The 22,771-nt window shown below is 48.0% G+C and overlaps 1 protein-coding gene across 13 annotated transcripts in view; it reads right to left on the minus strand.

Annotated features, from left to right (window-relative positions):
• ds (dachsous cadherin-related 1) overlaps positions 1-22,771 on the minus strand; it is a 305,901-nt gene that overhangs the window by 16,391 nt on the left and 266,739 nt on the right. For all 13 annotated transcript variants that reach the window (XM_089081625.1, XM_089081628.1, XM_089081632.1 and 10 more), the window contains 10 exons: positions 18,279-18,442; positions 17,477-17,881; positions 14,645-15,053; positions 9,841-10,119; positions 8,715-8,938; positions 7,464-8,130; positions 7,030-7,380; positions 4,402-4,728; positions 3,878-4,322; positions 38-986 (listed from right to left, as the gene is read on the minus strand). In XM_089081625.1, coding sequence (XP_088937751.1) covers positions 38-986; positions 3,878-4,322; positions 4,402-4,728; positions 7,030-7,380; positions 7,464-8,130; positions 8,715-8,938; positions 9,841-10,119; positions 14,645-15,053; positions 17,477-17,881; positions 18,279-18,442 — 4,220 coding nt within the window. The remainder of the gene's footprint in view (positions 1-37; positions 987-3,877; positions 4,323-4,401; positions 4,729-7,029; positions 7,381-7,463; positions 8,131-8,714; positions 8,939-9,840; positions 10,120-14,644; positions 15,054-17,476; positions 17,882-18,278; positions 18,443-22,771) is intronic.

A 22,771-nucleotide genomic window follows, 5' to 3' on the forward strand; every position in this document is an offset into this window, starting at 1 on the left:
TATCGAATATAAAGGATTATTTCGAAAGTTTTCTCACCTTCACAACGAAATCTCCCTTGGTATTGCCTTCGAGTACGATAGCCGAGTACTGCATTTGCGTGAAAATGGGCGGATTATCATTGATATCAGATATCCTGATGATTACTTTGACATACGCCTCCAAGACTTCCTGTCCCGTCGTCCTCGCCACTACATTGAGAATGTGTCTCGAGCTTTCTCTAGGCTCCTCTTTAGATTGCTGATTCTCCAGGGATCTACCCCACGAGTTAGTACGCGCTGTATCATTCGGCAGCTCATTGTCAGGTTTTACTGTTAAATCGTTCCACAGTTCTGCGTCCAGCCTGGTAGGATCGTTAACGCGCAATAGACCAGAATCTACGTCGATCGCAAAAGTGTCATAGTCGTTTCCCGATGCGATTGAGTAGGTGACACGTTGTCTCCTGCCATCGGTACGCACTGCGGTGATCTTAACGATCTCCGTGCCAGCCGCTGAATTTTCCTGGACGACGACATTATACGTGTCATTCTGAAACTTCAGGCCGGGTGTCATATCCGCGAGATCGCCGACCTGAAGTTCGATCAAACCTTTGGCGCTCTTCGGTGGATTACCCTTGTCCTGAGCCAATACTTTCAGGTGATACGTCCTACCATTGTCCTGCGACAACGACAGACTCGCCGTTACTTCACCGGTGCTGGGATGTATCCGAAACTTCGGTTTCTCTTGCTCGTTTATCAACGAATACACGATATCACCATTAGCACCGTCGTCAGCGTCTTTGGCCGATATCCGGAGGATATTTTGACCCGGTTGCGTGCCAACGGGCACGCGTGTCCGAAAGGGATACTCTTCGAAAATTGGCGCGTTATCATTCACATCGCTGATATTAATCTCGACAGGTATCGATGTGCTTTTTGCGTCGTATTTGCCGCTATCTGTGGCAACCACGAGGAAGGTATAGTTGCTTTGGCGTTCACGGTCCAGTGGGCTGTATCGAGCAGAAAGAAACGGAAATTAGTTATAGAATAGTTGGTTCATTGTCAGATCACGGAATTGAAAAATAAAGAAAATAATTGAATAAAAAAGAGACATAACGTAATTTATTTTCTCTTTTAGAGCTTTAATAGATCTTATCTATAGAATTCTTATTTATAAAGAATTTATTAAATTAGTATCGTAGTTCGTTATTTATTACTGAAAGCTAACAATAATTGTTATTTTGTTGTGTATGGAAGGAAATATTTCTTTCGTTAATTGGAAGCAGTGATTGGGGAAAATTCTGGTTTAGGCATCTCGCACGATATGGTATCTTAAAACAATGCTGTTATGAAGTTACGCAAACGCAAATCGAACAAGCGAGAGAAGTTCCCAGCATGCCTTCGCGATACAACGCTCACAATAATTCTTAATAAGCGTGGGATAATGATCGGACCCCAGTAATGCACGAGCTCGATACGCTTATTTACGATTGCGCGAAGTTAACTCGAATACTCCACAGTTATCTTCCACCCCGGTATCCGTCGTGTCTGTCGAGTACAACTCGGAATACGCAGTATGAGTCTTTGTATCTGAGACGACGACGATCTCGCTAGTAGAAACGACAGTTGCAAGGACTGTCTTATCTAATAACAATTCTTTCAAAAATGAAGAGAGATGTCCCCAAGCAAAATCCAAAAACGGGACATGAGACGTCTTAAAATTTTTGTGAGAAATGTCCAAAAGACATCTTAAAGATCCCAATTTTGGACTTCATATTGTCTGAGTCCTGATTGCATTATTAATTAATAAATAAATCAAGTACATATAGACTAATTCTCATTTTTTGATCCGTGTTTTGTGTCTATTGGGTAGTTCTTGGTGGAGCAAAAAATAAAACGAGGAAAATATCCCGTACATCCTCATTTATGTGAAGAGGCGCCCTAGAACGGCGACCGGGCTTCCAAAAGATAAAAAGAGCGAGATCGTCGTCGTAATGGCGACGAATGAAAGCCAAGTCTGCCGTTACTGATCGAGAAAAGAGGATATCAAAAACAGAAGCAAAAGAGAGAAACACAGAAAAAGAAGAAGGAGAAGAGACGGCGAAACGAGCCGACTGGAAAGGGGCCACGGCGGGAAAGAGTGAAGAGAGAAAGAGACGATGAAAGTAGAAGAGACACCGGCGAAAGAGCAGCTCGAACCGAGATCTGGTTTTGCATATCAGGAGGCATTTTGCCGGCTGAAATAATGCATTGAAATGCCACATGGCGTCTCGCTGAAATGACACACGGCTGTCGCGGAGCAAAAGTATGCGCCCTCCTGGACTCCTCATGGGTATATACACCGACCGCTCCTCTCTCTCTCTCTCTCTCTCTCTCTCTCTCTCTCTCTCTCTCTCTCTCTCTCTCCCCCTCCCTCCCTCTCTGTCTCCGTATCGTCGACTGACTCCCGTTCCTCCGACGATTTCGTGGTCATCCTTGCTTTCGCGTATCCCGTGATGCGAGGCACCTACTCATCGGAAGTAGATGGAAGTAAAAATGACAAAAGGCGGAAACACAGAAGTGGCGAAGAAGCCGAGTAAATGAATACGGTCGAGCGAAATTTTACCGCAATCGTAAACCAAGATTGGCACTCGGAGGGCTGGAGAGGGCAACTAATTGCCACGGGAATTAAAGCGCGTATCGTGAGTCACCGCGACGGACGTTGGGCGTGTCGGTCATGCGGCTTTACGGCGATTCCGCATAATAATTTGCGACGAACAAATTATATATTCCCGACGTGGATGTGATTTATCGAAATCACTCGGTCGTGTCTTTTAGAGGGAGGTCACCGGACACGGCGACACTGGGGCAGGCGACTCTAATCGCCTTGGAACTCTAATGCGGCTGTATAACCGTCCACTCATAAAAATTAATGTTTTGTATATATAAGGGCTCGGCATTGATTTCGATTCCGCGAAGTTCGCGCGCGCAATTAGCGTTTGACGGTTTTCCACCGTTCGTACCGCTGGTACCAAGACCGTATCGAGCGGTTAACGATCACCGGTCATCGCGCTCCGCTGGGATCAAGGTTCGCGGCAGCCCGCAGCGAAATCGTTCATTAATTAACGAACCACGACCTTGCTGTTTGGTGGGATGGACGGAAGCCACGGAAAGTCTTCGCCTTAACGACGTCCCGAGATATCGGTTTATTGCGCGCGTAATCATAAGAGATACACACAGACCGAGAGGAACGGACGAAGCGCGGCGAAGGGCCAACCGGGAGAAAGAGAGAGAGAAAGAGACGGGAGGGGAAAAAAGGAAGAAAGAGTAGTATCTTGGGTTGTGCCGATGGGTTATGCATACGGAATCGTTTAATCGGCCATAGTGCGTCGTTCGTGAAGCGCATCGACTGACTTTATAATTTTACGACGTTCCTAGACCGCGTCTCCGCACCGCTCCTTCCTCCCTCACTACTCTCGAGCGTCGAGCTTTTTTCATTACGAGCCGACTTGCCGCTTCCCCCTCGTATGAATGTGTATATACGTGTGCGCGTCTTCACTTTCCGTTTTACGACGTTATACTACCGGCGTAATATCCCCTTGGGTGATCCTAATCGGATGTGTAATAAAGGTCGCGGTAATTAACGCCAGGATGAAATTAGTCGGTTGGTAGCCGAGATCACGAAGCGAGACTCGCATGCGGCCTACAGGGAAAGAGAGAGCGAGGAGATCAGAGAGATTGAAAACGAGATCCGATAGAGAGAGAGAGAGAGAGAGAGAGAGAGAGAGAGAGAGAGAGAGAAGGAAACAGAAAAGATTAGAAGAGAAGGAAACAACGATGGTGATAGGGGATAAAAAAAAAGAGGAAAAGCCAAGTAATACGTAAAAAAGCAAATGATGGTCGTCGAGACATGTGTACTCACCCAGCCGTAGTAATGACGCCGGTCAGGTTGTCGACCCTGAAGAGCCAGCTAACTTCCTCCGCGATGGCGTATGTGATTTTCCCGTTTACTCCTTGGTCCGGATCAGTCGCCTTTACGGACATTACGCTCGAGTCCGGCGGAATGTCCTCCGAGATAGTTGTTACGTACTTGGAGGGATGATAAATCGCCGGGTAGTTCGACAATGGATATAGGAAACCACTGTGTAAAGGGGATCCGGCGTACTGATTCTGCACGAAAGATGGAGCGTTGTCGTTGATATCTAGCACAATCACGGTGAGATTACAGCGCGCTTCCCGGCTCGGTCTACCCTTGTCCTTGGCCGAAATCGTCAGGATATATTTGGGCATGGTCTCACGATTCAGATTTGACATCGATAACACACCAGTGATCGGATTTAACGTGAACTTGCCACCGAGGTTGCCGCCTGCAAAAAGGAACGCAAAAATTAAGTTTCGAATTTTATTCACATAATTTTTTGTACGCTGCTCGGTGAAACAACTCACCTACGATACTGTAGGAGATCTCGCCGTTTTTCCCTTCGTCAAGATCAGTCGCGGCTATGGTGTGAATCGCGGAAGTTTCCTGATTTTCGGGCACAGCAAGGGTGTAGCAGGAACCCGGTCGAAATTCCGGACTGTTGTCGTTCTCGTCCATTACGATCACCTCCAAAGTCGTGATGTCCAGAAGTTTATTGGACCTCGCTAAAATGGAAACTGAATAACGTGCGACTTCCTCGCGATCCAGAGGACCCCGAAGAGTGACTTGACCATTAGGCGCTATGGCGAACTTGTTCGAAGCTACGTCGCTCGGGATGCTGAAGGTGACGTTACCTACGCGGAGCGGAATAAGAAATTTGTCAATGTAAGATTCATCAATCAAAAAAAAATATATGCCTCAATTATATCTCATATTAAGAATCTCATAGTAAGAGCCACAAAATTATTAAAGCTAAATACATAAATAAAAATATTATATACATAAGTAAAAATATCACTTTGCACATGTTTCTTATATAAATATTTTTGCGCGCTTAACAGTCACCGATTTAAATATTTTTTATTTTAAAAAAATATTTAAAAAATATATTCATATTATTTATAATTATCGTCAAACAAAGGAGCTATCTTTCTATCCAGCGACTTCACCACGCGAGATTTCTGGTTCGAGCGCGGCAGCGACTTTAATGCATTCGATTCTCGAATTCCAGCGCGCTTAGCCCATGCTCGTCGGATTTTTAGCGGGTCTAGAACAAAGGCACAGTTAGCGTGCGTGCGCGCGTGTCGCACCGTGGCTATCTTTCGTCGTGTTTCCAGTAAGTAGCCCCTGTATGAGTGCGTGTGTTTGTGTTTGTGCGTGCGTGTGTGTGTGTGTGTGTGTGTGTGTGTGTGTGTGTGTGTGTGTGTGTGTGTGTGTGTGTGTGTGTGTGTGTGTGTGTGTGTGTGTACGCGGAACATCGCGTGTCGGTGTGGATGATTTGCCTATGCGTACCGCGGCAGACCGGCGGCATGATGATATACGCGGCCATTGTTTCGCATCTCGTTCTCTCTCTCTCTCTCTCTCTCTCTCTCTCTCTCTCTCTCTCTCTCTCTCTAAATCGCTGTCGCTCCCGCATTTCGCAACAATCTCCTTCCTATGTATTATCGAGCCGCTGGTCCCGAGGGACCGGCATCTTCGGCGCATCTGCGGGGTGCGCTAATGCGCTCGTCCGGCGTCGCGATAGATAAGTGCGGAATCAGAGATATGCCCACCGCGTGCTCTCGGCTTCGATCGGGCTGGTTACCGCGCTTTAACCGTTCGTCGGGAACTCAAACCGGCTGAATCGGGTTGACTCTCGCGCATTGAACGCAAGTATGCGGATCTATCGCGGAGAAATGATGCGCGAAGTGTAGCGATCATCGTGCGCGTAAGCACGTTCTCGTGGAGCATTTATCAGACGCACATAATTGACATTTAGCTTATTACCGTTTTCCTCGTACGATGAAAAATATTATCGAGCATTGGTGCAAGTACACGATAAATAGTTTCCGGAAATAGTGCCTCCGAGAGAAACACATCTCCTTTTCCTGGATGCCGGACTCCTCCTCGCGGGATCGCTAATATATGGCGCGGACTCGTCTGACGCGTTTGGTTACACATTCGCGAGATTCCCGCAACGATAATTAGCGACATCGCGAGAGAGTTAATTTCGCGCATCTCGCGAAAGATGCGAAAGATTCTTGTCGTAAATAACGCAAATGAGCTCGTTCGAAAACTCGTTATCGCATTTTCCGAGGGAACAGGACGCATTTCTCGATGAAAACGACGATATATTCCACGGAGACAAACAAATCTCAGAATTTTCTTCACCGCAGATCTCGACTTGCTTTTTAAGGTATGCACGCGCGAGGAGAGGATGCAAACGAACGGGACCCGGCCGCAGCGGGGTACTCTGAATGGAACGGCGTTGCCGACGACCGAGCCGAAGGAGTCCGAGCCGCGCGAATCATTTCGCTGAATTTACCGTGTAAATGTTTGGTACCGGCCGGATTCGAGGCAATTATTCCAGGTATTTTCATAGCAAGGCTTTCCTATTAGCCGCGTTGAGCGCGGCCGCGATTATGCGGCACTGTGTGCGTGTAGGTGGCATGTAGGGCGGCAAACTCCGACATGCATTATTTATGCCGAAGACACAAAAGAGAAAGAGAAATCGTGATCGTCAGAAATACGAGTGAGACGCACGAGAGAAGTATGAGAGATAGCAGACTGTAATTTTAGCCGCGGGCGCCTTACACGCCACTAAATTGACAGCCCCGTTTGTATCGAGTTTACGCACCACTGATACAATAAGAATAAAGTACCTAAGAATCCTCGCCATTTTTGGTCCTCTCACGCATCTTCGTTACGCTTTAAGGATAAATTTCGATCGCGTTGCTTGCTTCGCTTCTCGCGGTATTATATTCCGCGAACATACATTTACGTCGTTTCGCTTGAGATCGTAAATTGAATTGATTTGATATTTAATAACAATAATTTTATATTCAACCGTGATGATGAATAATAAAAAAATTCTAATAAATCTTGGTTTAACATCTGACGCGGCATACAGTAGAAACATATTAATGATATTACAAATATAAGATCTTCATTCTTACCTTGATCCGTAATTGCTGGCCCTGCAACGTTCGCCACGTGCGACCCAACGTTAAGGCCTTCGGAAATCCTAGCGATTGGATTACACAACAGTAGTCGATGAGGCCCATTCGTCTGCGCGGTCATCGGATTCAGACTCAATTTCAATACGGCTTTGCGAGGTGGCGATCCGTGATCGTTGGCTGTGATCTCGAGTTCCGTGGGCTTTGCAATGGGCTTCGCGAGACTCACGATGCCAGATTCATAGCCCACGGTGAACCGCGACTCCTCGTTGCCCGAGGTTATCACGTAAGATATCCGACCGTTATCGCCAAAATCTTTATCCACGGCGACGACTCTTATCAAGCTAGCACCTAATGCATTAAAAAAAAAAATATTAAAAATCAAACAATTAATCATCTTACTAAGTATCTGCATAAATCTGTAACATATTCACCAGGCAGAAGATTCAATGCGACGTTTATCTTGGTATTTTCCGGCGCAACGAAGACAGGATCGTTGTCGTTTTGATCAAGGACGATGATTCTTGCTGTGACTGTGGAGGCTAATTGCTCCCCCGGTGGTGCCCGGTCCGATGCTTTGAGAATCAAAGTATATTCCGTTCTCTCCTCTCTGTCTAATTGTTTGGCCAGTGTTAAAGCGCCAGTCAAGGAATCCACGGCGAAGCAATTCTTCGGCGGGAACTCAGCTACAAGGCTGTATCTAAGTTCGCCATTTAGGCCGCTATCCAAATCGTTAGCTGTGAGATTGTAAATAGTCGAGCCAATCGTCGCTTTTTCGGACACACGAACAGTTATCGGATCCTGCGGCCAACTTGGTGAATTATCATTGGCGTCTTCTATGACGATCTTCACGGAGACGGCGATACTCTGAGGATTTCCGAGCGAGGTCGTGTCCAACGCACGAATCTCCAGATGGTACTCGCTTACGTTCTCGCGATCGAGCGAGTGAGCGACTACCAGCTGACCCGAGCTGCGATCGACATCGAAAGCTGGAAACTCGGTGATTGGCGTCAACGAGTCCAATGTGTAGGCCACGCGACCCGCAGGACCCGCCCCTGATACCGATCCCACCGCATGCCCGATACTTGCATCTTCGCGTACCTAAATGCGTCAAACGTCTATTGTTTAATCCACATTCTTTGGATCCACGTTCTTTACTTCTCATATTATAAAAAAATTCTCTTTCTTAAAAATAATTTTTTTATATATTAATCAAAACTAAAGAAGCAGTACTCTTAACAATAAAACTCTAGACTAAGTATTTATATCTAAATTAATCATTTTATAAATATTATAGTATAGAAAGATAAATATATATTAAATTATTGCGACATATCGTCTTTCCAAGAACGATTATAGCGGAAGAAGTTAAATAAGGAAAAGATGTTAATTTAATTGAACGATAATAATCAATAATAATCAATACTGATTGCAATAAAGTTTCAATCTCCCATAGAATTTTCTACAGAATTTCTAACGTGGCATAAATTGCATATACGATGCTATCCGCGGGAAATGTACGTAACAACGGCGACGAGACGTTCCGTCTGTGGGATGTCAGCATGATCATAAATGTTCTAATGAATAATTGCAAGAGGGAACTATGGATACCCGCGGCGTCCAACGAAGCTAGAAACGAATCTGATGGGAAAATGAATCCTACCGGGAGGTCAATGGTTACTCACGTTAAAGGTAAGACTGCTGCTGGTGAAGGTCGGCCGGTTGTCCGCGAGTGCCAGAACTTCGACTCGCAACACGCGCTCGCTGTGTCGCGGCGGATGCCCGGCGTCGGCCGCTTTTACGGACACCCGGTACACGTTGTGCTCCTCGTGATCGAGCACGGCCTTGGTCCTGATCATGCCAGTGATCGGGTCGATGCTGAAGACGTTGTAGCCGTCCGAGTCTCGGTCTGCAGCGAAAAACGAAGTTAGATTGTGCGAACGGAGAAATATTACCCCGGGAGATGGACGGACAAAATTGCGCCTGGACGATTATTCCGCTGTTGCGAACTCGAACGCGGGCTATGCGCGCGGCCAGAAAAAAAAAAAACTATCTGGTATCTGTGCTGTTGACCCTAAAGAGAATCGTGTATGCGAAATAGGTGCCTAGGCAATAAAGCGCGGGATGAAATGCATGACGTGGACGGGGAAAGGTACATCGGTGTATTCCTCAACAATATATTCCACGGTGCGATGTTAAGATTTAATCTCGCGATCAAAATTTTTCTCTCACCGTTTGCGATCAGGAAAATTCGATTCCAATCGTAAGCGCTTCCAGAACGGTCCGGCGCATGGTTTCTTCCACAGGCGGCGGCGAGGCATCTCGCTCAGGGGATAACACGCCCGACAAAAACGTTCGCGACTGCTTTTAAGACCGTGCATAATTGTTTCTGTAATTGCTACTGGGTTATTAAAGCCTCAAAAAAGTTTGCTCTACCACAGGAGTCTAGAGCGACCGGTAAAAAAAAAAAACCGAGCCTGCCGTCTAATCTCCGGCATGTAAGTACCCTCTCTCGCTATTTCTCTATTATTCCCGACTCTTCGCGACTCAGCCCGGCGCCCTCGTAACGAAGCCGCGCAATTATTGACCGTATACACATACGCAGCTAATTGTAATTTATATATTTTCTTACCGGGGAATAATCATATTCGAGGCAGAAGTGCGGGTTTCTTAATTAAACGAACGGCGCGTAACCGATTGGTCGCACACAGCGACGAACGGATAATCGAGAATGCAGGCAGCTATCATCGCGAGATTAAGACACGAGATAAATTAAAGCAACGTTAAACTCATAACTCGTGCAACCATTACCTTTCGAGATGCTGTACGTCACCGAGGCGTTTTCACCGAGATCCATGTCTAGCGCTCGCACCCTGGCGACTTCCGTTCCCGATGGTTGCTCCTCCCTGACGCTGACCACATCCCCCTGAGGATCGACGATCTCGGGAGTGTTGTCGTTGACGTCCAGGACCGTAATCTTCAGAGGCACCCTGGCGGCTCTCGACGGCGTTCCCTGATCCCGCGCCTCCAGAACCAACTCGTGGACGCCTTTCGTTTCACGATCGAGCGGCTCGCGCGTGGTGATCTCGCCTGACGATTGCCGAGCGAAGGGGAAAGAGAAACAATTAATTTTCATTGCGCTTCACGAGCGACGCTCGCGAGCGTCGGACTTGGCTGGCGGTACAGATAGCGAATTATTAACGATCTATTAGCAATTCCCCGCAGCGCTGCGGGTAGCGTCTATTAACGGATGCCAGGGAATATTTATGAGCGCGCGACAAAAAGCTCCGTGCCGGTCTGTCTGGCTATTAGATGATGTTTAAAGGCTCCGGGTCCGATGGATCTTACGTGCCGGCTCTCGAGCACTCGCGCGACCAATGGAGAACGCGGTGCGGAAGGAGCGCATTCATTCGCATAAAATCGAATGCGTACGACCGGCTGATGTCTCTCGTGAATCGCGCGGACGTCTAGATCAACCTTATCAATTTCCCTCGTGGAAAACAGTTAATTGGATAATCGTCGCTCGTACACAAATAAGAACCATCTGTGCTTGTATTCCTCGGTCTCGATACCGGGAGTTTTGTTTTTTTTCGTTTCCGCTTTCTCTCTCCTCTCCTCTTCCTCTTTTTTTCTCAAACATATAATAAATATACTAGGGTAGGTACATAGTCGCGCGTGTAACGAGGTCCGTCGTAATTACGCATTGCAGGGAATAGTCAGAACCGAGGGAAGGAGGACGAAGAAAGTATGGCAAATAAGGATACGGGAAAGAGACGGGAGAGGGAAATGAGAGTACAGTGAGGTAAAAGATGGAAAAGGTAGAGTCAAAGCACAGAAGGGATCCAGTCTCCTCCTCACCTTGTCGGCACCTGGTCAATGCATTAATGGATAATTAAATGAGCGACTAACCGAGAAGCCAGAACTATTCCAGGTTCTGAGAGAAAGATCTAGGTAATAATTCGTTTCTCAGGAGACGACGACCCCTATGTCCGCGTCGACCTCAGTTTGGCGTGCCGCTACGAATTCTCGACGTACCTCCCTCGCCATTCGACACCATTCGGCACCGACGCGGTGGCTGGACGACATCGTAGTACTCCCTCGTCGACAAGACAAACGATCGACGGGGGACATGCAAACGCGCCGGCCGGCTGGCCGAAGATACCATCCGCACATCAAGGGATACCATCGCGGAACAATAAGAAATATATCGTAGGACGCGTGCTAATGCGTTTCTCGTGTTAGCCGTGGGACCGCGCGACCGATCTCACTGTCATTCTCATAAGAGAAACGGGGTTTTTTGTCTTCGTGTGCCTCTTTCAATATTTGGAAATCCGTCACCGCGATCGAATGTACGAGTCTAAATAGAGAATTCCTGACGGACGGACTGACGGAATGAAATCGACGGCGTCGGTTTCTCGAAAATCAAACAGTCGTTCGACGAATGGAAAAAATCGACGCGAAGAATCCCAGACTGGGATTAGATCGAAGCCTGCATCGGGGAGCTGAAACCTGCTCGGCGGCTTTGTAATCGTGCGCGCGCGCGCATTACTAAGTTGCGGACTAGCCGAGCAACCTTATCTTTAATTTGATCACCGATGCAAAACCACATACCAAATTATCGACGCGTAGGAAAGCCGTGAGGAAACACCGCAAAGCATGTTTGCCGCGGGAAAATATATTACTAAATAATCCGAGATCCGATCCGATATTACGTGCTTAATTATAATATAAATCGACCGTAATCGTCATTCATCACGACGCGCGACGTATACGCGAGGCATATTAAACGAAGCGATTATCAAGCGGATCTTTTTTTTTTCGCAGATCTCCCTTGAAGTCAACGCGCTGCAAAATGATCGCTACGAGGTAGTCGCAGAGGTATTACCGCAAGCGAAGTTAACATGTTCGTGGCCGCGCGGTAGACGAGCCACGTGGCGCAGATGGCACGTGACCGTGCCGCAACAGGTATCCGATCGATAGGCGAGATCGTCATACGGTAGAGAGGTCACAGAAATTCCTGAGGTCGTAATAATCGACAATATCGCGCGTATATCGTAACGGCCTGAGACGCGAACGGCGGGAGGATTTCACGCACGAACGTGCGTCGTCGCGACTCGCGTCGGAAGAGAGGCGCGCGAAAATGACGGACCGCGACTCGGCATCTCCGATGAATATCCGAAGTGACGTCTTCAGGGGAGGAGGGAGAGGGAGCGGGGCACCGACTGCTAACGGCCCCTGATCACACTCGGTACATATTAGGAACCGGTCGAGTCGCGCTGACAATCGAATATTCCCTTACTTCTCGTCGCGTTTCATCGCGGACAAGGGCGTGCCATTCCATAAATCACCGCCGGTCGATCTCTCCTCGACATTGTAAGCCAACACGCGAGAGGCCCCCTTAATTGGATGAATGGAGAAAAGGGCGCCATTAAGCGAGCGTTACGGGGGCGACCTACGCGGAAGGAGCGGAGGAGCGCCGACGCTCGAGGGTTTTCTCAATGGGAGATCTCGCGGTTAGAGCCGATCGAAGGACAATGGCCGGGCGAAATTTCAACTCACTCCGCCGCTCCAGGTCCGTTGACCGGACAATGTGCAGTCGCGCTGCGTGCAGCGGGGATTAATATAGAAGTACTCGTACGACAAGACAGCTGATACTTCCGGCAGCGCGATCGCCCCCACCCTCGACATCGTCGTTATCCCTCATCTTTTTTTTCTGCCTGCCTCTCTCCGGTCCTCTCTCCGTCCGCGCGCGGTCGGAATGACTCGAGAAGTCCCACCTCTACAAACAGGCAGCGGATACGAAACGAAGAAAGAAAGAAAGAGAGAGATACCCGGGCCCGGGCCTCGCACCGAGAGCGTGTACACAAATACTCCCGTGTCGCATGCCAATCAAACTGCGCGCATTGCACACGCGGTGCACGCCGCATACGTGTGCGCGTATTTCGCGGCGTGTGACGGGCCCCGGGCCCCGGGCCCCGTTCCTGATGATTCGTTACACACCGACCAAGCGAAAGCGCCACTCTTACCGGATTATATTTTAATACCCACGAAGCGTACATACCGCTACAATCTAAAATGAGCTATACGGAGATCTCGCGAAAAAGAAACGATCCTCGTTCTTGTTACTCGAGTGCCTGGTAATTTTTGTAAATCGCCATTGAGCGACATCGCGAGCTTAAACCGCTCGGCGGTTGTATTTGTGAACTGCCCGATTTATTTAACAATCGTATTACAACGTATAGTTTAAAGTGAGGAAACATTTTCGAAGGATTTCGAAATGATCCGGGCGATGCCTGGTGAGCCGCGAACGATGTTGCCTGGGTACGAGAAATCCTTTCGTCGATTACGAAACCATTCAACAATGGCGCGACATAAAGGGCCGTTGGATTGACGCAAGAGCAACGCGTAAATTACACGCGCTGACGGCTGGGCTCCATTTAGTACATTAATAGTCTCTCTTTTTCCCGCTCGCAGCATTCCCTTCCACCTCTCCGCGTCTAAATCGATCTTTCGTTGTAACATCCTCCGTTTCTCTCCATCGTATCACGGTGAAAGGAACGCGAAAAAGGACAAACCGACGAGAACGGAACGGATCACGACGACGATTCAGACTCGGCGAATTAATAAGAAGCTAGCGAAGGCGCGTTCAATTTTTATTTAATAAGGCTAAGAACCTGTCTTAACAGGAAGTAACCGCGGGCTGCCGCACTTAGCTGCGAGCGAGGACGCGAGGAGAGCGATAGAAGTCAACGGCGAGGCTTAGACGAGAAAGAGATCGCGACGCCGAGAGATCGATTGGACGTTAGACCGATTACCGAGATTGAATATCTGAAAATAAAAGAAAATAAAAGATGCGCGATACGCACGTACAATTACGTTGTCGCGATAGCGTTTCGAAAAAAAAGGAAAGGGATATAGTTTAGAAAAACGAAACACGTGTAAGATCGAGTTCGATAAGATTTTAACGAGAATTAAATTATTGACGACGACAAATCACGGAGATCGCTTCCGTTTTTCCCGGCGACGCATTCCTGCGGCCGTGTCGTATGTGGCGTTGCAAATATGACAATAATGCGAGGCAAAGGAAGAAATTCCAAACGCACAATCAAAATGTTAATCGCTGCGAATCGATCACTGTCATCCGCAGCCCGAGAAGTACTCGAGGGGAGTCTGTCCACCGAATCAGGAAGTTTCTTCTGCTTGTGGTACGTCTCTTATTCACGGTTGTCGAGAAGCACGATCGTAACTCCGGTGTGAATTTAACTTCTCCGAGAACGAGCCGGCCCGAGAGCGGAGAATAATGCGAGATTCTTCCCGGGTCCGTTCAACAAAGTTCTCGAATTGCAAGCAACTCGAGAACGAACGCCGCGAGCCGAAACTCGGCGAACCCGAGGAAACGATTCGCCAATATTTTTCTCCGCGAGTTTTCGAGGCTGCGTGGGCATCTCCGGGGCTCGGTCCTTCAAGCCGGGCCCGAGCGGGCTTTCGCAAACACTCGAGCATCGTTACGACGAGATCCTATATACATCGTGGCATTTGACGACGACGCAAACAAAGTGCAAACGAAGGAAGAGAACGAAAAACAGGAAAATAAGATGGGCAGATAGGTCCTTACCTGTGTCGGGATCGACGGCGAAACTGCTGTTGGCCTGGACCACCGCGTATCTGAGAAGTGAGTTCTTGCCAAGATCGGGATCGGTAGCGCTCACGGAGGCCACCAGAGTGCCCGAGGGTAGATTCTCGAGCAGCTCGAATCCGTAGAAATCCTTCTCGAATCGCGGATCGTTGTCGTTGTCGTCCAGAACCGTCACCAGCACGGAGGCACTCGCGGTCGCCGCGGGTGATCCGTTGTCGGTCGCGAGAACCGTCAAGGCGTGCCGATCGAGAGTCTCGCGATCCAAATTCTGCGTCAGATAGATCCAACCGGTATTGGGGCTGATGCGAAAGGCGGTCGAGCCCTGAAGACGATAACTCAGCCTCGCGTTATTTCCCGTGTCCAGATCTACCGCTGTGACTTGAAGAATCTGCAAACGAGTTGTATTAGTCAAAGACGAATAATGGTTAGTATAATTATTCAACGAATTTGCCAATCTGGTTTTGAAACTATTGAATTGCACACAAGCGCATGACAGTGTTTCTGTCGCGTAATACTATATTTAAAAATGTCATATAGTAAGCATAGTGGAATATTAAAATTCCAGACGGACACGATGAAAATGGAAATAAGAGCAATCGTGTCATTTCTCGCGCTCTTGTGAGAACGAAAAAGAGCAAGAAAAAGGGGAAAGAAGAGAGAGGCGGCATCAAGACCAGTCGATCCGGTCGTTTCATATTAATTAAACGTATCCAAGGACGCAAACCCTAAACATGTTCAGACCAGACGATGTTTTCCAGCGCGGGAGGATGGTAAAAAGTGTGAGAAAAGAATCGAGAAAGAAGAAAAGAAAGAAAAAGCGTAGGATCAGGAGTGTACAAAGTAGTGTCTTGCGTATGAACCCGCGATTTACGAATGATGGATGGCGATAGAAGGGAATGAAAAGGACGTGAAAGAGGAGAAAAAGAAAGATGCCACAATCAGACATTATCTTCGCAGAGGATGAGATAAGAGTGGAATGAGATGCGGATTACCATTAGATGAGAAACGTAACATGAAAGCAGGTAATAATGCGTCTTATACCAATAGGTTATTAGTTCGATGAAAAGTTACACATTTAGCGGCAAGTTATTTTCTTATTTGAACTATTTCTTCTTCTTCTTCGTAGCATATTTTTTTCATTTTTCGTCTTTATCTCTTTCCATTTCTAACATATACTAACGGCTGAGATATTGTTCAGATATCATTGACAGCTTACAGATCCGTTTCGTCGATAGATATCACCAATGCCGGGTAGAAAGATCGAGTAGCGATGAAGAAAGGAGGAAGAGGAAGAAAAGGGGAGAGTTGGACGAAAAAGAGAGAGAGAAAGAAAGAGAGAGAGAGAAGCGCGAACTGCCGTGACGTCGCTTTGCCGTACCCGCCTGTACGTTGTATCAAAAATGCGACGTCGTTTAACGGGCGTATCTCGTAGTCAGAATCTCATTGCCATTCGTCATCGGTAACTTCGTATTCGGGATTACATTCGCTTCGTACGTGACTACCATCGCCACGAGGAAGCGTCGGAGTTATCAACCGCACGCCAACGATAACGTAATTCCCGCAAGTTTCACGGCTAATGACTTTCTCTCTCTCTCTCTCTCTCTCTCTCTCTCTCTCTCTCTCTCTCTCTCTCTCTCTTTCTCTCTCTCTGTCTCTCTCTCTCTCTCTCTCTCTCTCTCTTTCGTCGCAAAACTTCGCCATTGGCCCATGCTCGCTTTTATTTCGATTTTTTTTTTAACCGTATAGTGACTGATATATGTAGATAATTACAGGGAGAGGGATGCACGTCACTTGTCATCTTCGTGGATCTTCCGACGAGCATCTCTTCGGATTTGTTCTGAGTGTTAGCCCAAAAGAATTCGTGCGAAATCGAATAAAAAATTCGATTTTAAATTCAATTTTAAAACCAAGTTCTCAAAACAAAATTCTATTTTTGACCAAACGCGACGCAATAGATCTTTCCCCCTTGGAGTACGAGTAACCACTGGAACCTGCTCGCAAAATGATTGACCATATGGCGCGGCGAGGCGCTCTTGCAAATCTATCGACTGTTACCTATCAATTCTAACCCACTCTCCCGTAGATCTCGCGGCTGCTCGCAATCGGTATCAGCCGCGGCAACATGCCGCGCGCTGGGTATCAGATTATCGGGCATTCCCTATCCATCTCTCGGCTCCGAACTGGTCCGTGGTCGGGCAACCTCGGACGAAGTAACATCGGCTAATCTCGCTGCAACGTGAGATTCAACATCCAGTTAATTCCGCTCCTAGTCGGCGCGGAGTTAATTCTCTCTTTGCCTATATGCTGAACTTCGCGAGTCAACGTCTTCTTCCTCTTCTTCTTCAGATCCTTCTCCCGTTCCCTTCTCTTTCGAAAGAAGCTATCCGGAAAGGGAGTAGACGAGCGGTAGCTGCAGCATATGCCTCGCGATGCGAGAGGGGGCAGAGAGTTCACGAGCACGTTCTTCCTGGTTGTCCCGGATAAAATTACGCATCCCTGAGACGGCAGAAGTAACGTTTCGACGCACGGGAGCAAAAAGAATTCGACCGCGGAAGAAAAAAAGGGCACTATCGCCTCGACCGCGAAGAGATACCGATGAAGAGCGGAAGAAAGACCGAAGAGAGAAGTTGTTAACTTTTACCATCTCTACCGTCCGATCCAGAAATTCTTTCTCTCCTGCTATCTCGTTCTCTCTCCATTCCTCCCTCCTTCTCTCTCTTCTTTTCTCACATCCTTTTTCGAAGAACCCTACCGCATCTTCTCGACAAACAAATATCCGCGTGACGGGCGTGTAATGAAGATTTTTCTCACCTGAGAATCGAGCCTGGCGCCTTCGGGAACTTCCACGTGATACTCGTTCCTCTCGAACACTGGGGGGTTGTCATTCACATCCTGCACCTCGACGCTCAGGGTAAGGTTAGAGGAGAGCCCGGCGCCGTCCAGGGCACTTATCAGGAGACCGTGCCTCTGCTGGGTCTCGTAATCCAATCGCCTGACCAAATAGAGCTCGCCGGTGCGCGCGTCTATCCCAAACAGATCGTTGCTATTTTGGCCGAGAACGTAGCGTATCGGCAGCAACGGCGTGATGTCCGGGTCGGTAGCGTGCGCTACGTACAGGGGCACGTGGAGAGGATGCGATTCCGGCACTGAGATACGGACGGTACTCGTGCGAAATGACGGCGCGTTGTCGTTCACGTCCTCCACGATTAGTTCCAACTGTAATGGAAAGAGGAACACGGCCGAGTGTCATGTAAGCTCGTTCTTCCGCTCAGATTCGACTCGACAATGCGTTTTTCACGACGGCACGCAAGCGGCAAGCATGCCTCGTTAACGAGAAACCGATAAACGGCAAATTAAACTCTTCACATTTTTTTCAAATACGATAGTAACTCGCTAACAAGCACGCGCGCGTTGCTCACTGAATATTAATATAATAATATAATAATATCGGTGGGAACGCAGAAAAACCTAGTGACTGGAGCTTTTCGCACGCTTCAGAATTATTATATGTATATATTCAAGATATATATATATATATTGAAGACGGATAAATGGCTATGATTATGAAATTAATACCGAGCTACGTTGATTATCTGGAGGATGCGCAATTTACCTGGCAGTATCCAACGGAGCCGAAGTTACGTGCCTCGATACTGAGAATGTATTTGTCACGTGATTCCCGATCGAGTGGCTGTCGAATCCTCGGCATCCCCGTGTTGGAATCCAGCGTGAGATCAGTTTCCTCTCTTACCAGATAAAACCTGCTTGGTCGTTCGCCTGGAAATGCAGAATACATAATTTAAATAATGTATACAGATATACATGCATCAGATATAAATAAAAGGGGAAAAAATAGCTTTAAACGAGGGAAGAGAAACACATATTGCGTTAATTTATTCATAATAAGTCTCATCGTCCACCTCGTTCGGTGGGGACTAATTAAAACAGTTATATATCGGAATAATCTCGATAAATTATGACGCGGGTATCAAAAAGTAGTTAAGTTTCCGGTTTGCATTTGCATGGGGATGTGCATTATCGCAACTTAGTTTTCATAATGGCTTCTGGTTAACCAGACATTGAGTTGATCGACGTGAGTTGCTATTAAATCACGATACTTACGTCGCGTTCATAAGCTAAACCGAGAGATCGATAACTAGTTAAAGTCAGTTTCTCATCTGTCGATCTTCCGCGGAGTTCTAATGAAGATGTCAAATTGATTTGCTTTTACGATATCAACGATATTATCTTCAACGAGCGAAACTATTCACGCACCGACCGTTAGAAAAATTCTCATGCGGCGTGAGTTCAAAGATTTCTCGCGTGCAAGCAAGATACATATGCCAGAGGAATACGGATTGGAGAATGGAGAACGTGCAGCCTCCGACGATCGCCAGCAACGTGACAGTCGGTCGCTTCGTGTCACGAAACAACTTCGAAAAATTAGAGACGAAGTCGAGACATCTTACTACACACGTGTAAAGAAAAAAAGTGAGCAAATTTATTCTCCATTAAAACTACGGCGGCATTGGGTCCATCGTGAAAGGGAGCTAACCGGGTGCGCCACTAAGTAGATCCTTCGGGCGAGAGCTGTCGCGCGTTGCTGAGATCTCATTCGTCACGGTTACGATCGGGGAGCGTTGCGCTCGAAGGATCGTGTCCGATCGGCGGCACGATCTCACGGTAGATCTTCGGTGACGGTCGCACACGAACGGACGAGATGGCCCGCGGTCTCGGCCTCCGTGCGATCGTACGACAATACGAAGTCCCGATCGTTCGCCGTGCACGGCCAGAACAAATGCGGCACGTGTGCCGCTCCAACACACCCACGTGAACGTGAACGAGTATCGACGGATGAATGATGACGGTTTATCGATTCCACGACATCGACCTCGGTCAACCTTCTCGCGCTGGTACCGCTGCCTCGGAATCAATTAATAGGCCAAATCGATCGGCCATTACCCGCTACCAAATGCAATTTCGTGATGAACGATTCGAGCGGCGCGAGCGCATTTTCGCATCTCCGATGTAACTGAACGCCGTTGGCGATCCGCACGCCCACGTCCGGCACGCCAAGAATCGTAAGGGTTCTACAGTTTGCGGAACAATAAAATCGGGATTATCGCGCGAGGTGCCGGAAGATACGCGACGATCTGTTTATTAGATCTAACGCGTCGCGCTGAGACATGTCCCCGATCCGCCGCTTGATAGATGATGACGATATAATTGGACAGCTTACTTCAGGGAGGCCCCTCTCAAATCATTAGTTTGTCAAAGGCGGATCATTAGCGCACGTCGTCTCGACGTAAAAAGGATCTTAATCAAATTGATGAAAAAGCGTCCCTTCAGTTTACTTTTCGCAATCGGCAATTAACCGTTTTATTAATGATGTATGAAATCCGGTTCAACGGCAATTCATTACGGCCGCATGGGCCTTTCCACGTTATCCGACGTCGCGTCGCGAAAACACGTCGCGAGGCCATATCCAATTACAGAGGTATCCCATCGTACACACACGCGGGTAAGGCACGCACAGCACGCGTACCGATAATTGCCGCGATCGATCGATCGACCGATCGATCGGTCGGTGGCTCGATCGTCGGCGCGTGGTCTCGACCAAAACAGGAACTGCGACTACTCGAATGCGGAATGTTGCTCTTCCTAGATGCGTTTCGACAAATCCGCTGTGAGATCTACCGCGACGAGATCGCCTTCCGCCGATTCCCATCAATTTTTTTTCACGGTGTAACAGGAAAAACCAGATAGACGGCGGATATTGTCATCCCGACGAGTTGGCTCGAGAGATTAGCCGTCCATTTCCACGGTCTGTGACGTCCGCGTCGACGATGTCGTCTATGTCGTCTATATCGAATGTCGTCGGTGACATCGGGTGACGTCGACCGTTCGACCAGTGCCTTAAAGATGTACTCGGTCGCATACGTGGATGGCATAATTTATAGACCGCTATTTATACTCGATCCAACTCATTCCTTTTCTCTCGTTTCCCCTTTCGCGTGTCGATGCACGCGACAGTGTGGAAAGCGTATCCGCACGCACACGCGCGCGCGCGCGCGCGCACACACACACACACACACACACACACACACACACACACACACACACACACACACACACACACACACACATATATATATACATATATGCACATACGCGCGAATAACGGCGCGGACGCTTCGGCGCAGCGGTGCCCAACACTTTGGCGAACATTTTATTTGGAATTAAAACAAGCTCGCTACGAGAGGCATCTGATCCGCGAAAAAGTCCCTTAATTCTCAACGCTAAATAACTCCGCGAGCATCCGCACAATCCTCATCATCCTCAGTTCGTTTCGTAATATCCGAAAGATTGTCCGGTCAGACACCCTGTATACTCGCGCGCGCGGGCAGGACTCATACTCATACGAGTGTTCGGGGTAATTCGCATACCTACGCTCAGATCGGCTCACTCGTAAAATGTATGTGCGAAGGATCGAAACACTTGCGTGAACGCATACGCGCGCGGCGCGCGTGTAATTACGCGTATGCGTTGGTACCGCGAGGAGACTGGTCTGGAAGACGTACGCGTTTTATATCCACGGCGATACCTTTACCCATCAGCATTCGGTACCCGTGTTATTAAACGTCCGCGTGATCTTTTTCCACGGGCTCTCCGTCGCGAGAGGAGGGCCCGCCGATCCTGTACTACTCCCCGTATATAATTACGATTTACTCCGCATCCCGATACGCCGAGATACCGCTCGAGCATCCTGCCCGTGCAAAAGGATTTCGACGCGCAACTTCGGAAGGGTATGACACGCCGGACAAATCTGTGTCCCTTCCCGCCGTGTAAGCCGCCGTGGCGAGAAAGCTAGCCATTAAGATACGCATATTTGGTAATAAATCTTGAGGTATAATAAAATCAAAGCGCGCACGAATCGCGCGTTCCTCCTTCGAATACAGAATACCGCGGCTTGAATTTTTTTATCCCGCACTAAAAAAAGTTACCGAGATCGACGGATCGTTCAAATATCGCAAGTTGGTATAAAATAAGACTTTCAAATGGTAAACATATAAGAAGAAATTTTCCAATCGTAATTAATCACGGGAGAATAAAAATTTTGATGCATATTGAAACTTTATTGCACGAGACTTAAATGGTGCGAATCCAAATGAGTTTTCCTATGTGTCTATTTTATGGCAACGCATAAAATTTATAGACAGAAACAAGTTTCGCCATATCTTCTGAAGTTAATAAAGCTAAAAAGTAAATAGCAAGAATTATATAGCTGTGCAACTTGAGGGAAAACTAAACCTCGCATCGCCGCGCGCTGTTTTCGTCGCATAAAACGTTATTTTTATTTACAATAATCATCACGCAAGGTGCACATGTAGCACGGCCACGTTTTTCTTCTACCAGTGCCGGTTGTTCGCGAGGGCTTCGTCACCCCGGTTACACACGCGTCCCCCCGGGGTGCTCACGTGGGTGTAACGAAGATAAATCGCTCGCGTATTTGATTAATTCGCGCAGATCGCCGGTCCAACGCTGGACTCTCTCGACCTCCTCCTCGCATCCTTCGTCCTCCGGCATCGTGGATCGAATCGAGAGCGAGTTTTTGCCGGCGATGCCGAGGCAGGGAAGAAATCCGTAACGCACTCATTACTGATTCTCGCCCTTATGCGTTCTCGGCAGGAATAGCGATACGATTAAAACGAGACAGTCTGTCCGATTTCCACGAGAAATCTCTCGGTCGCCGGCGGATTCAACGCCACAGATTCGACGTAAAAATCCCAGGAAACAAACATTCTCGATATCAATGAAATTCACAATGTGCATAGATGTTAAAAAAGCTCTTCTAGTCTAGATATCAAAAGCCGCGCGAGAAAAGCCTGCATCGCGCGCGTTACGCTATGAGTGGACGTTATTGCGCACGTCCTTCCTTTTTGCATCGACAAGTAGTCTAGGATGGCGAAGGTAGCGGTCAATGTTTACCGATCAGCATATCCTGCTTTCACGGCATGCGTGTTGGCGCGTTCGCCGCGTGCGTGAACGCGCGCGACGTACTCGCGATACCACTTGCATACCGACTTCTACATATTGACAGTGCCA

Source organism: Pogonomyrmex barbatus, unplaced genomic scaffold, assembly GCF_055798465.1.
Source record: "Pogonomyrmex barbatus isolate J1 unplaced genomic scaffold, ASM5579846v1 scaffold5, whole genome shotgun sequence".
NCBI classification, from domain to species: Eukaryota; Metazoa; Arthropoda; class Insecta; order Hymenoptera; family Formicidae; genus Pogonomyrmex; species Pogonomyrmex barbatus.